The sequence below is a fragment of the Malus sylvestris genome, chromosome 15 (genome assembly GCF_916048215.2).
Source record: "Malus sylvestris chromosome 15, drMalSylv7.2, whole genome shotgun sequence".
Lineage (NCBI taxonomy): Eukaryota > Viridiplantae > Streptophyta > Magnoliopsida > Rosales > Rosaceae > Malus > Malus sylvestris.
The window spans coordinates 31,781,531-31,796,960 of record NC_062274.1 but is presented as its reverse complement, the minus strand read 5'-3'; the positions used below and the strand labels follow the sequence as shown (position 1 = coordinate 31,796,960).

Below are 15,430 nucleotides of genomic sequence, written 5' to 3'. Positions count from 1 at the left end.
AATTGCATGACTATTGAGTTAAGGGTAAGGGTTTCTTTGTAGTACCATATTTCATTTTTCTTTACTACAAATGAATATTTTATGGTTTTGGATATTTATTTCACGTTTCGATATTTACGATTAACTGAAATATGAGTCGATGTCATATAGTTTGTAGAAACTTTATAAACATCAAGCAATATTTTCACTAACCATAAAACTCGGAACATAATATCAACGATCCAAACCGTTCATCTTCCTGCATCCTCTAATAGATCATGATTTCAAAAAAGAAAATCTGTAAAAAAAAAAAAAAAAAATTGATGAGAAAAATGAAGCGTAAATATAAACAATAATCAACAGTTAAATTTTGATATATGATTTATATGATTATAATGGTGAATTTCAAAGTTAAGCTCTTCACGAAAGTTGCAAAGCTTGTCATTATGAGCGTTTATATATTTTTTCTATAGTTTTTACACTTCTACATTAATTAAAAAATATTAGATTTTGGACAAACTAAGTGGCGTAAAACAAAATGGCAATTACTATTGACATACCACACCAACCAAACTATTCGGTATACTGATATTCAGTATACCAAAAATTTGATACGGTAATAATAATAGATTTTACCGTACCAAATATTTAGTATGGTAATTGGTACAGAGATTTTGGTACGGTAATGTACCAAAACCACCCCTAGTTACATGCGCAAGACGGAGAAACTAGTGATCATGCACTATATTGTGGATGGTTGAAAATGTATACAATTACGTCCAAAATTAAAGTGTGGATCGACAATTACTTATAAATCCACTTTCCACTTCAGCAGACAGCAGTACAATATGATGGAACCCTGCCTTGGTGTCTAGGTTTTAATGCAACGACACAAGGAATCAGCAACAGCTAGTCATGCTACTGCTTTACCCATTCTGAAATTTATACAACCACACCAACTTTTTTATAAAAAAGAATGCCATCTCACTTTCGGCAAGGGGTACAAACTAGCCATAGGAAGGCAATATGTTTTTCACCCCAGTATATTTTAGTGATCGATCGAATAAACTAAAACCCCAAAACTAATCATTTTGGAGTTTGAACTTTGGACTAACAAATACGCATGCATATTCATGACATTTATAATTTTCAAATTAAACTAATTCCAATAATAAGAGAAATTATCGTTTGGTACTAGAATCTTATTAACCCAAATTCATATGTATTATAACACGTTACATGTGAACTAATAATTTTATGCCTTGTTGTTATGAGTTCAAACAAATATTTTTTCAAGGACAATTATGCTAAATTAATACCAAGAGTTGTTCTTTGATGAAAAAATAACAATCAAGAATTGGTTTCTCATCCCATTTAAAAAAAAGAAAGAGGGGGGACTTCAATATGTTATAGTTGTTATACAATAAGGTTCCTCATATCAAAGGTATGCAAAATATTTAACAAGAACTTCTAGCCATACTCATTATCTTCCAATTTCTTATACCTCTGCCACCAGTATATGATTATTTGGTCTAACTAAGGCATGGATACATGTGATTACACACCCCCCATAGTGCTTATTCTCCAATCAAATACATGTATATTAACAAGGGAACCCTTGAAAATGGTACCCCAAAAAGAAAGCCCTGCTACACAAAGCACAGCTCAAAAAAAGGAGGATCCCGTAAAAATAATGGGTTGCTAGCTGCTAATTACAAAACCAAAATACATACAACATATTACACAAAACAAAATCCCTGGTCACCTTGACCGATAAAGGAAAATACTAAGCTCCTGGCCGATACTCTCCTCTGGATCAATCAAATGAAAGGACTCAGAATTAGCTGAACCACAAACTCGCTGAAAATTGGCTCTCAGGTACATAATCTCATCACCCTCCCTATAATTATTCAGCTCTTTATTCCCATTAATAATCCCAGCACCCACCAGAACTGATCCCATCACCCTCAGTGCTTCCATGTCATGCTTTGAAGGCTTGCGCTTGATTGCATACCCAACTTTTTTACTATTGCAATACATGGTCCATACAGGCGTGGCCAAAAGAGAGTTAGAAGAACTATTTGGATCAGTAGCTGCCTCGAGCGCTATTCTAAGAAACCCACCTTGCATTTCTTTGGCTAGAACGGTTGTGGGCAAGGCTAGCTCGAGAAGGAGAATTGGGTTGGACTGGGAGGTTGTTTGGATACAGAAACTAACTTTCCCTCTTCGGTATCCGAATATGGTGCCGATTATGATGTTGTTGGAGCAAGCAAAGCTTGGCTGGGGATAGTAGTATCTGTTGACGTGGCTTTGTTGTTTGGTGTTTAGTTTTTCTTGATGATGATCATCTTCTACGAAGGTGCAATTGCAAGTTGGGATTAGAACTTCGATGAGAGAGCGAAGAAGCCGCCATGACCGGACTTGTTTTTGGCAGTCAACGGTGGTGACGCCGGTGGTTATGGTGGTGGCACCAACTCTAGGGTAGGCCATGGGGATTTCTATGTGGGAATTGGATGTGAACCAGAACCAAAGGACTTATTCTTTTGGGTGGTTGAAGATGGTGTAAAGGGCTCTAGGGCGTTTATATAGTGAAAAGTTGTCTTGTCTGTTCCCTCGTCTATTTTATTATGCCGAGTACGTGTGTTCTCGCTTAGCCGTTTAACAAAAGCAGGAAAGGCACTTTAAAGTCTTGAAGGCTCTCCAAAAGCAGTCCTATCAGTTCATTGGTCACATGTGGGGTTTGCTCATAAGAAACTGAATGTTTTTATTCATTCTATAATTAAAAAACATATTTAATATCTGAGCAAAAACAATTAATAATAAAAAGTCAGAGCATCCAATTGTTACTATATTTCCATGATGATGCATGAGAAACTGACATTGGCACGTAATTGAACAGTGTAATTTAATTAAACAAATTCATATTGACCAAGCCCCATGCCACATCATATGATGACCTATTGAGCAAGTTCTTTGAAATCTGTTTTACGATGTATTGTTTTCTTGTTATTATATCAACCTATCTGTATACTTATATATAAGCAAAAGGCTCTTACAGATTGAATATTCAAAAACCACTTAAAACAAAGAACCATTGTCAAGCTAGAGAAAAATCAAAGAAAAAACCTATTGTTGCGGATTTAATATTTGGCCTTGGGATCAGTAGCAATGCTTATTGATCTCTTCATTCTTTTTCTTTTCATGTTTCTACGTAGTGATCATTCTCTCGCTTTATTGAAGAGAGCCTTTGTGATAGTGATTAGTCATTCCTTCTAAGGAGGAGCATTTTTGTAGCAGTTATGATTTACTGCTCAACCTCGAATCTTGAAGCGACAACTTTTGTTCCAATTTGAAGTGCTGGTTTTGTGGTTTATGTGTTTAGATAGAACTATAAGGAGGAAGCTCGACGTTTGTTGGAAGTGACTCTATTTGGGTCTAAAATCATGGATCTTAGCTGACAAGGAATTAGCCTAAAAAGAAGGCTGCGAGTCTCGGCCCAATGGCGAAATACTTAGCCCAGTAGAGAGATGCTAGTAGTTTTGGTCAAGTCTGAGGTGAATCGGGATTGCTTAAAAGGTCAGGATTGGATTGTGGCTTGGTCGAGTCATAAAAAAGGTAGGATATTAAGGATTGAGATAGATTTTGATAAGGTTTGAATTAGATTGTTTAAGGATCGAAACTTGTGTCTGGATGAAATATGAAATGATCACATAAAAGACTAGATTCAGAATCCTAGTTCAAGTGAAAGAGACCTAGGCTTGGTGATGATATAATTTCAAAAGACTAGATTCATAATCCTAATTCCAAATGTATTTACATAATTTGTCAAGGAGTTACAGTACTATCAAGATTTTACAATTCGACAAACTTAGGCATCAAGAAATGTTTTCCTATAAAATAAGAGGATTTGCAACATAGAGATGACCTTCCAATTCCATACATAAACCAACGCTCTACGAGAGATCCTCTCACACTTTTTGAGAAAAACAAACAAATTGTTCACCAACCGTCAACGTAAAATTTAACTGGATAGACAAGTTTGGGTTGGCAGTCGATGGACGACGGTTGTCTGGTTAGATGGGATTTCCAGAAGCAAGGCAGCTATCTAGTTAGATGAGGTTGGAGTTGTAGAATCAGAAGTTTCAACTCTTTGGTTAGACAACGAAGAGTCTTTGATTTTTTCACCGAAAGAGGTTACTTCATTAGCCTTCTTGGCATATGCTCAGGTTGCATTTGAAGTTCAACATATAGAGGGCTAAACAACTTTTATAATAAAGAAACTTATCTCCCTTAGGTTTCTTTGTCCATACAGCTTGATACTGTTTCGGTGGATCCATATTTTCTTTAATGTAGTTGAGGCTACCAAACCTGGTGTAGAAGACCCCAAACTTCACGGTGATTTGCATAACCTTATCTTCAGGTTATAGAACCTAAGACCGAGAGTGTTCCTTCCTCGATCAAATTTTCCAGTTCAGGAGTTAGTAGAACATTTCACTACATACTCCACATTCAAGACATTTGTCTGACCGAGCTCGGTGACAAATTAGGAAACTTGCATCAACATTCAAGCCACTGAAGAACGTAGTTAGCTTTTAGTTACTTCGACCTGTGCGCCACGTAGATTGTGTAATTTTTTAGACCAACTGGCTCATAGCAGGGTTTTTTTCTTTTGATGATTGCAAGATTATCAAAAGGTGTTGGAGCCTTTCCCTCGTAATGTTGTTGCACTGGTTTGAGGGATAACCATGTTTTCTTGTTGCTAGTCATTGATAAGTTTTCCTGTGATATGATACGATGTTTATGTTGTGCGTCTTGATGGTGTTGTGTCCAACTTATAGGATTTAAACCTTGTGAGTTTATATTTCCTGTTGGTTAGTTATGATCGTATGAGTCTCTCACAGTGGACGAATCATACTTCTAAGTAGTTTATTTTGTGTTGTGTTTTTCTTTTTTGGGTTTTTAATGGTTTGTTGTCTGTTTACCCGAAAAAAGACTGTGAAGACGCTTCTTGATGTCTCATAGTAGGGTTTATTTGCAGAAAGAACTTCATTTTTTACAATTTCATTAGAAGATGATGTAAGACTTCTGTTCTCGTGAGTGTTATCTTTCTGTTTGGTTGGATGTGGTTATGTGCCTAGATTTTGTATTGTCCTGTTTTTTTTTTTTTTTTTTTTTTTTTTTTGCTTCGTTCTAATGATATTATATTCCTAAGATTTCTCGTTTGATTTGTTTAATGAAATTTTATCCTACCTTAAAAAAAAAAAGAAAAAAACTCTTAAAACATCATTGATAACTAATGCTCAAGAGAAGCACATTTACTATTTCAGGAAAAAGAATAAAAATAAATTAAATTTTAGAATAAAAGTAGGATAATGCTTATGGCTCTTCACTTATGATTAACGAACCTTTATCGTTCGAACATCATTATTGGGACCATTAATTCTCTTTATCATCATCTAAAGACCATATCTGCAAAAATTTATTCAATTTGGAGATCGTTTAGTCATCCATACGTGTTAAACCAATCAATAGTTTTGGTAACAAGCAGCATCATCATGATAAACCTTTTATTTATTTTATGCATGTGATTGGCTAAAAGATCACCAAGTTGAATAATTTTTTGTAGATATAATATTTAATGATGATAAAGAAAATGAACGATCTGATTATGATGTTTGGACGATTAAGGTTCGTTACTCGTATGTGGGAAACAAGAACGGTTGTAGAAATACGTGGCGCTAGGCGGCTGGCCACCACCCCGAGTAATATGTAGGCATTTAGAAATTACGAAAGGGTGCCTGAACCTGTGTAGGCACCCACCTAGACCATCCAAACCCGTCTAGGTAGCGAATCTCGTTTAGACAGAAAATATATAACTTTTATTTTACATTTTACTTTTTAATAAATTGTAAGACACTTGTAAATACTTGAATAAACACCCATTATATGCTTTGTTTCCCATATTTTTGTTATGTTCTGATACTTTATAATCTATTTGTCATTCAATTTTGCAATTTATGTATCCCAATGAAATTTATATTTTTTTACTTATAAGCAGACACTATTTATACAATATATAATAAATTTATTTAAATCCGCCTAGTCCACATAAGAGCTAAACCCCAGTTTGCTACCTGACTAGCTCCTAGGGTCTTGTAAAACCTTGGAGACAAGTCCCCCATAAAAGGAACACAAGCATTATGCATAAAACAATTATTTCACCGATCAACTCAGTCTAAAGTTCAGTTATCATATCACAACGGGAACCATTAATCTAAGTTCCTAATTTGTTTTTACCACATGGACTATCTTCTGATTACCTTTTACCACGAGGACCATTAATGCAAAAGTGCAACTATGTTCGTCAATATTTTATGTTTTGCACCCACTTTATGTTTTGATCTGTTAAATATGTAGAGATAAGGTAAGTAAAAAAATAGGACACATGCGTGCAAAATGCTAAGTAATCTCATGTTAATATAATATAATATAATGTATTTTTTTTCTTCGTAAAAACATATCATGATGCCTTAAAACATAAAGGCACGACATTTGGCCGAAAAATTGAATTTTATGTTTCAAAAGTTTAAATAATTTCAAATGAACATGTGTTTCTTTGGGTGCCAAGCAAAAAAACTGTGCTCTTTTTATCTTTTGGTGGAGCAGCGTGAAAGCAAACCATATATAGTGTGGAAAATTATCTCCGTATAATTGGACTGCCCCTTATGTCTTCATGAACTTTTATTTTCTGGTTCAAAGAAATTCAAATACAATTCCGTACTACCACATTATATATAATTACAATAATAAGCATTCCCCCGTCAATGATGCAATCATTGGAGAATTGAATATTGCGGTGTATACAACTCCGGGTTACAACTGTTCAACTACTAATTTATAAAAGAATCGTTGTGACCCTTTTCTCGAATATTGGGGGTACTTTTAAAAAACACCCACACGCCAAGCGAGCACTAGATTTTATTCCGTGGCTTGTATTAAATCACATGAGAGGGACTTTGAAGCAAAAGGGTGGTACTCCATGGGAGCAAATAAATGGGGTTGTTCTACTTTCTAGCCTGGTTTCTCCACTCATGTCCTTTGCCTTTCTCTTTCCATGTGTATGTTTCCACAATATGACACAATGCCCAAATTCTTTTTAGGGTTTTGTTAAGGCAATACGTGTGATCCTTAATTTGCAGACCTTGTCCTCCCTTTAATCATTCAATCGGCCGCCATCAACCAAAGTGAACTTGCAACATGTTTGTACCATACTTAGGGCCTCCGTATTTAGATCTTGTATAAATACTCAGGAGACTCAAATGTAATTATGTAATAAAGGTAGGGGCAAATATGTAATAAGTGAGGAGCCCTTATTCTATAAAAGGACCCCTCACCCTCATAATTAGAGGAGACCAATTCCTAGGCCATCAGAGGCCTCACTCTCTCCCTCAGAGGCTCTGAATCTCTCTCCCTCACATACAAAGCCACAAGGCTCATAAACAGAGAAATACAATAATCAGTGTGGATGTAGCCCAAATCTTGGGGTGAACCACGATACATCTTGTGTTATTTACATTTCTTGCAGATTCACAGTCGGATTTACGTTGTTCCAAGACCTCCAGTTTTGTGCATCAACATTTGGCACCGTCTGTGGGAATCGACACAAAAAGCTATGTCGGTTCTTTTTCATTTTTTTTATCTCACCACTGTGAGACCTCACCACACTCCACCTTGAATCTGCAAAATCACAAAAACCCAGAAAAAAAGAAAGAAAAGAAACCCACTCCGTATTCGTCTTCTTATGGGCATCATTTTGGTGGGATGGGCCGCTGCGGTGTCTCTGTGCCTGAATCTGTATCCAATTCCAGTCCTTCCCAGGTGAGACCGTCAATGCAGGGAATGGGGATGATGGGTTCACTCGGTTCTAGTTCTCAAATGCGGCCAACTGGGATTCCAGCACATCATCCACAGAGGCCAGTTCAATCCTCTATGAGGCCACCATCTACCGCGAGTAATCAGTCCCCGTCTTCCAAAATTTTCTCAATTTGAATCCAATCTCTCTGCCTCTCAGTGGATGTGTTGTTGGAATTGAGCAAATGAGCAAGTGGATTCATCGTCCCCGCTGTAGATTCCGCCGTCAAGAAAAGCCTCCAGGCCCGTTGCTTCTGCCATTTCACCCTCAACCTCATCCTCTCTCAGTTTTATGCAGGAGAAGAAGATGAAGACCTATTTCAATGTCTAAAATCCTAAACTGAATGAAACGCACGTGAAATTTTGGTTTACCGTCAGAACTTACGGTATCTGGACGATCATGGGATCAGCTTGTTGTGTCGCCGCGTTCTGCCTCAAACTCGCTCACCTTTTCCGGTTCTCTCCAGCCGCCGAGGCCCGAGCAACGTCCGCCATTCTCCTCCGCAATCAGTTCGATCACGCCTCCTGACACCTAAATCCTCCTTGAAGCATCCACAGTCCACATTTCTTCCCAATTCGATTTCCCTATACTGACTGCGTTTTTCAGCAGAGAGAATGAGTTCAGTCACTGCCAGATTTGTCAAGTTTATGTGGGTCTCCATTCCTTCCTCGCCTACCTCCTCACAAGGAGCAGAAGCTAGACTCGAAGAGTAGAGAGCTATTGATGTGGGCTCTGGTCCAGATGGGTCAGCCTGGTGATTGTGTGGTTGCCCTCCATGTGCTCAGTGGATCTCAAGCTCAAAATCTGCAGAGGAACATCAATCAAGAAAAACCAATGATGAAAGTAGAGATCTGGAAATGGACTGTGTGAGGGGAAAATGGTTAATTGAAAAATTAAAGCAAAAGGAGAAAGCTGTGCTTGCGGTTTCATGGATGTGAGAAAGTAAAAGGATAATGCCATGTGAAATTATTTTATGAGAAAGTGAAAAGAGAACGACAAAAGCAAAAGAGGGAGGTGCAAGCTGTCACCCCTATTCGTCTTTTTAAGCGAGGCAAGCTTCAAAGTTGCAGAGAAAATACAAAAGCAAAAGATAAGCCTATTATTATGATTCTTTTTGTCTGCCAGGTGAAGAGACAGAGAGAAGTGCAGCAGAAAAGAAAAAAGCAGAAAGCAAAAGGGAGGCATATGGGGACACTGCAAAAGCAAGGAATAAACACCCCACCAGAAAGATGTGATTTACTTTTCTTATTTTTGAATGATGTGGTTTATTTTTCTTACCTTTCGGAGACATCTGTATAACCCCATCAGAGGGTAGTTGTTGACCCTAGAAACTACAAAGCCTACGTGGCGCGCAGGCTGAGTAATTAATAAGCTAACTACGTCCTTCGGTGATTGCGGGGCGTGCCAACTCGTCGGCCGAGGCTCGGCCGAGGAGTAAATTTGATAATGCTGTGTCGAGTCGCGCTACTGACTTCTGCGTCTTGCGATTGTGGCCGAGAAAGGAACACGTCTCGGCCTCTTGGGTTCTCGAGCCTGAAGACAAGGCTGCTATTTCTTACAAAGTTCACGAACCGAATTCGGCTTGCAATGTGCCGAATGTAATAAATGTGACACCTCACCTCGCCGAGAAGGCTAATGAGATGACATCGACCAACAAGGATTCGAAAACCCTCATCGACCGAGACTTGGATAGGTAACCGACCGTTCTCGCCGCAGTGCTGTTGATGCCAACGGAAGATACTGCGAGACCGACCGACTCTACGGTGACAGAGCTATCTATGCCGACTTAAGATACCACCGGGTGCTTCCACAGTGCTGTTGATGCCAACGGAAGATGTGTCAGCGAAAAAGGAAAAGAAAAAGATCAAGTTGTGAGAGTTTGCGCAGGGCAATTTTGTATTGATTTTGTGGGGCCTGTTCCGTTGTTTGTAGCTTGGTATTTATAGGAACAAATGTTGAGTGGTGCAGCTTCACGCTAGTATTTGATTTCAACTCAAACTCACTAAATGAAAGCCTATCCTTTAGATACCATCATCTTTTGACTGCTTCATTTATTCAAAACCCAAGTCTTTCTTCCATAAAAAACCGTGCCTTCAGAGACTCCTAGTCCACTAGAGCTTAACTTCAATCACATTGATCCATGCACGGATAATGATAATCCTAGAAAGCACACTACGTAACCAAAACCACAACATAAAAAAGGTTTTATAATTATCCCATTTGCATACTGTTTATCTACTCCATTCACCATGACTTTTCAAACCCCATTTAAACCACCACCTTGGGATGCTAATTTCTGGCGCCTATACCAAAATATTTATCCACATCTATAATAATCAATTTGCAGCATACTATTCATCCAGATCAACTCGAATTATGCCACCGTGTTCCCAGTTTGGAGATCTCCCATAATAAATTATTTAAAAGATAATTATGATAAAAATCATAACATTATCCTTTAATAATAACAAAATGATCTTTTACCTTTCCATACGACGGTTGAGAAGTATGCTTACTCAATGATCTCGATTACTCAGGCCGATGATGCAAATTTGGGTCCAAACATTGCCCCCCAGTTTCCTTAAACTTCGGCTCGTAAGCCGAATGATTAAGGAAATTAAGTAACTCCAGCCTAATCAGAAGTACTTTTGACCGTCATCCCCTGCTGCTGTTCACTCACGGCTCCCTTCGACCAAAGAACAACTCATGGCCGAAGATAAGTAATAAATATTCATGAACCAGGGTCGAAAAGAATTGGGATTGGGGTCGAGGATAAATTTGGCCGACGTCGAGAAGAGTCTTTCTTGGCAGCTCGGCCTGGCTTTCCATACGACGGTTGAGAAGTATGCTTACTCAATGATCTCGATTACTCAGGCCGATGATGCAAATTTGGGTCCAAACATTGCCCCCCAGTTTCCTTAAACTTCGGCTCGTAAGCCGAATGATTAAGGAAATCAAGTAACTCCAGCCTAATCAGAAGTACTTTTGACCGTCATCCCCTGCTGCTGTTCACTCACGGCTCCCTTCGACCAAAGAACAACTCATGGCCGAAGATAAGTAATAAATATTCATGAACCAGGGTCGAAAAGAATTGGGATTGGGGTCGAGGATAAATTTGGCCGACGTCGAGAAGAGTCTTTCTTGGCAGCTCGGCCTGGCTACATATATATACATATTAAACCCACTGTCAGCAATCATGACCATATATATATACACACATACATACATATATATACATATCAAACCCACTGTCAGCAATCATGACTATATATATATATATATATATATATATATATAACCTCAAACCAGCAACCAAGATTTATTCGGCCAAACTTTGACCCTAGCATCTTCCTGATTAAATGTTTTTGAAACTTGTTCCCACATTTTGACCATAGGCATGGTATGATCGATAGCAGCGAAAACAATTCTTCTCAGGTCGGCTTGTTTGCCGAGCTCGGCTAAAAACAAAACGACCAAAATTCAAAACTACCAAACTTTTGCCGAGCACACCACTTGTTGCCCCTCAAATTTTCTTATGCATCGGCTTACGTAGCCAGATGATTAAGAAAATATTTTTTTTTTCTAAATGGAAATAAAAGTGGCCGAACCATATTCAGGAGGAGGCCAACGATGCTTTATTCTAAACCGCGATCTTTTTGCATCAAAATTTTCAAATTGATTTCGCTCTAGGCCGAATAAAGAATTTTTCCAAAATATTTTTGACTTGGTGAAATATTTTTCATTCTCAGCCGCCGAATGTGTTGAACAATTATTATGCCCCCCAGGCATAATTTCGGCTTTTAATTCAAACAACTTAGCCGAACAGGATTTCTCCATATCGGCTTTATTGCCAATAATCATATCAATTGGCGTAGTTTCTTGGGCTAGGCCAATATCTTGGCCTCGTTCATCATTGGAGCATTCCTCTAACGAATCATTTTCCAAGTCAATTTTTATATCTAGCTCAAGAACTTGAATTTTTTCTTCTAGGCCTACCACACTTTCAGTCTCGACCGAAACAATAGGTGGCTTTTGTTCTTCGGCCAAATTAACAATTTTCTTAGGCCGATGTCTGATTACGGCCGAAGCGAAAAATTGCCCCCCGGCCTTTGGGCCTAACCATTTTTCAAATGGAATTGATCTGTAGTCAGAAACGTAAGGAAAATTTTCTTCATCTAGCCAGGCATTATATCGAGCCTTGTCTGCATTTACCCATTGCCCTTGTAGGATAACAGGAGCTTTTATTTTCAACATGCAAGCGAATGACTTTTGCATCTCTCTATGGCCACGAAGAACTTTTTCTGCTTCCAAAGATTTTTTACATTCCTCATTATGTTTTTTCAATTCCTCCAGGAGCTCGTACAATCGGCTACGTTGAGCCAGATTGGAATCTTGATATATCATATGAACTTCGTAGTATAGCACTGGGTCCCACTGGGCGTGCCAAAATGTTGACCCTAGAAACTACAAAGCCTACGTGGCGCGCAGGCCGAGTAATTAATAAGCTAACTACGTCCTTCGGTGATTGCGGGGCGTGCCAACTCGTCGGCCGAGGCTCGGCCGAGGAGTAAATTTGATAATGCTGTGTCGAGTCGCGCTACTGACTTCTGCGTCTTGCGATTGTGGCCGAGAAAGGAACACGTCTCGGCCTCTTGGGTTCTCGAGCCTGAAGACAAGGCTGCTATTTCTTACAAAGTTCACGAACCGAATTCGGCTTGCAATGTGCCGAATGTAATAAATGTGACACCTCACCTCGCCGAGAAGGCTAATGAGATGACCTCGACCAACAAGGATTCGAAAACCCTCATCGACCGAGACTTGGATAGGTAACCGACCGTTCTCGCCGCAGTGCTGTTGATGCCAACGGAAGATACTGCGAGACCGACCGACTCTACGGTGACAGAGCTATCTATGCCGACTTAAGATACCACCGGGTGCTTCCACAGTGCTGTTGATGCCAACGGAAGATGTGTCAGCGAAAAAGGAAAAGAAAAAGATCAAGTTGTGAGAGTTTGCGCAGGGCAATTTTGTATTGATTTTGTGGGGCCTGTTCCGTTGTTTGTAGCTTGGTATTTATAGGAACAAATGTTGAGTGGTGCAGCTTCACGCTAGTATTTGATTTCAACTCAAACTCACTAAATGAAAGCCTATCCTTTAGATACCATCATCTTCTGACTGCTTCATTTATTCAAAACCCAAGTCTTTCTTCCATAAAAAACCGTGCCTTCAGAGACTCCTAGTCCACTAGAGCTTAACTTCAATCACATTGATCCATGCACGGATAATGATAATCCTAGAAAGCACACTACGTAACCAAAACCACAACATAAAAAAGGTTTTATAATTATCCCATTTGCATACTGTTTATCTACTCCATTCACCATGACTTTTCAAACCCCATTTAAACCACCACCTTGGGATGCTAATTTCTGGCGCCTATACCAAAATATTTATCCACATCTATAATAATCAATTTGCAGCATACTATTCATCCAGATCAACTCGAATTATGCCACCGTGTTCCCAGTTTGGAGATCTCCCATAATAAATTATTTAAAAGATAATTATGATAAAAATCATAACATTATCCTTTAATAATAACAAAATGATCTTTTACCTTTCCATACGACGGTTGAGAAGTATGCTTACTCAATGATCTCGATTACTCAGGCCGATGATGCAAATTTGGGTCCAAACATTGCCCCCCAGTTTCCTTAAACTTCGGCTCGTAAGCCGAATGATTAAGGAAATTAAGTAACTCCAGCCTAATCAGAAGTACTTTTGACCGTCATCCCCTGCTGCTGTTCACTCACGGCTCCCTTCGACCAAAGAACAACTCATGGCCGAAGATAAGTAATAAATATTCATGAACCAGGGTCGAAAAGAATTGGGATTGGGGTCGAGGATAAATTTGGCCGACGTCGAGAAGAGTCTTTCTTGGCAGCTCGGCCTGGCTTTCCATACGACGGTTGAGAAGTATGCTTACTCAATGATCTCGATTACTCAGGCCGATGATGCAAATTTGGGTCCAAACATTGCCCCCCAGTTTCCTTAAACTTCGGCTCGTAAGCCGAATGATTAAGGAAATCAAGTAACTCCAGCCTAATCAGAAGTACTTTTGACCGTCATCCCCTGCTGCTGTTCACTCACGGCTCCCTTCGACCAAAGAACAACTCATGGCCGAAGATAAGTAATAAATATTCATGAACCAGGGTCGAAAAGAATTGGGATTGGGGTCGAGGATAAATTTGGCCGACGTCGAGAAGAGTCTTTCTTGGCAGCTCGGCCTGGCTACATATATATACATATTAAACCCACTGTCAGCAATCATGACCATATATATATACACACATACATACATATATATACATATCAAACCCACTGTCAGCAATCATGACTATATATATATATATATATATATATATATATATAACCTCAAACCAGCAACCAAGATTTATTCGGCCAAACTTTGACCCTAGCATCTTCCTGATTAAATGTTTTTGAAACTTGTTCCCACATTTTGACCATAGGCATGGTATGATCGATAGCAGCGAAAACAATTCTTCTCAGGTCGGCTTGTTTGCCGAGCTCGGCTAAAAACAAAACGACCAAAATTCAAAACTACCAAACTTTTGCCGAGCACACCACTTGTTGCCCCTCAAATTTTCTTATGCATCGGCTTACGTAGCCAGATGATTAAGAAAATATTTTTTTTTTCTAAATGGAAATAAAAGTGGCCGAACCATATTCAGGAGGAGGCCAACGATGCTTTATTCTAAACCGCGATCTTTTTGCATCAAAATTTTCAAATTGATTTCGCTCTAGGCCGAATAAAGAATTTTTCCAAAATATTTTTGACTTGGTGAAATATTTTTCATTCTCAGCCGCCGAATGTGTTGAACAATTATTATGCCCCCCAGGCATAATTTCGGCTTTTAATTCAAACAACTTAGCCGAACAGGATTTCTCCATATCGGCTTTATTGCCAATAATCATATCAATTGGCGTAGTTTCTTGGGCTAGGCCAATATCTTGGCCTCGTTCATCATTGGAGCATTCCTCTAACGAATCATTTTCCAAGTCAATTTTTATATCTAGCTCAAGAACTTGAATTTTTTCTTCTAGGCCTACCACACTTTCAGTCTCGACCGAAACAATAGGTGGCTTTTGTTCTTCGGCCAAATTAACAATTTTCTTAGGCCGATGTCTGATTACGGCCGAAGCGAAAAATTGCCCCCCGGCCTTTGGGCCTAACCATTTTTCAAATGGAATTGATCTGTAGTCAGAAACGTAAGGAAAATTTTCTTCATCTAGCCAGGCATTATATCGAGCCTTGTCTGCATTTACCCATTGCCCTTGTAGGATAACAGGAGCTTTTATTTTCAACATGCAAGCGAATGACTTTTGCATCTCTCTATGGCCACGAAGAACTTTTTCTGCTTCCAAAGATTTTTTACATTCCTCATTATGTTTTTTCAATTCCTCCAGGAGCTCGTACAATCGGCTACGTTGAGCCAGATTGGAATCTTGATATATCAT

The 15,430-nt window shown here is 38.9% G+C and overlaps 1 protein-coding gene and 1 long non-coding RNA gene across 2 annotated transcripts; both read right to left on the bottom strand.

The window, feature by feature from the left end:
• Positions 1-1,336: 1,336 nt before the first annotated feature.
• LOC126601623 (protein MIZU-KUSSEI 1-like) lies at positions 1,337-2,554 on the bottom strand. The gene has a single exon (XM_050268348.1). It carries the CDS (start codon positions 2,467-2,469, stop codon positions 1,741-1,743), a length of 729 nt encoding a protein of 242 aa, XP_050124305.1. The 5' UTR covers positions 2,470-2,554; the 3' UTR covers positions 1,337-1,740.
• An 8,163-nt stretch (positions 2,555-10,717) lies between these two features.
• On the bottom strand, positions 10,718-14,570 carry LOC126602050 (uncharacterized). Its single transcript, XR_007615962.1, has 3 exons — positions 14,501-14,570; positions 11,114-11,349; positions 10,718-11,049 (listed from the first exon to the last, which is right to left on the bottom strand). It is a non-coding gene; the product is annotated as an uncharacterized LOC126602050 (long non-coding RNA).
• Between the last annotated feature and the right edge of the window lie 860 nt (positions 14,571-15,430).

Excerpts from the sequence above, each read along its gene's own strand:
- LOC126601623 (XM_050268348.1), bottom strand. The coding sequence starts at position 2,469 with ATGGCCTACCCTAGAGTTGGTGCCACCACCATAACCACCGGCGTCACC.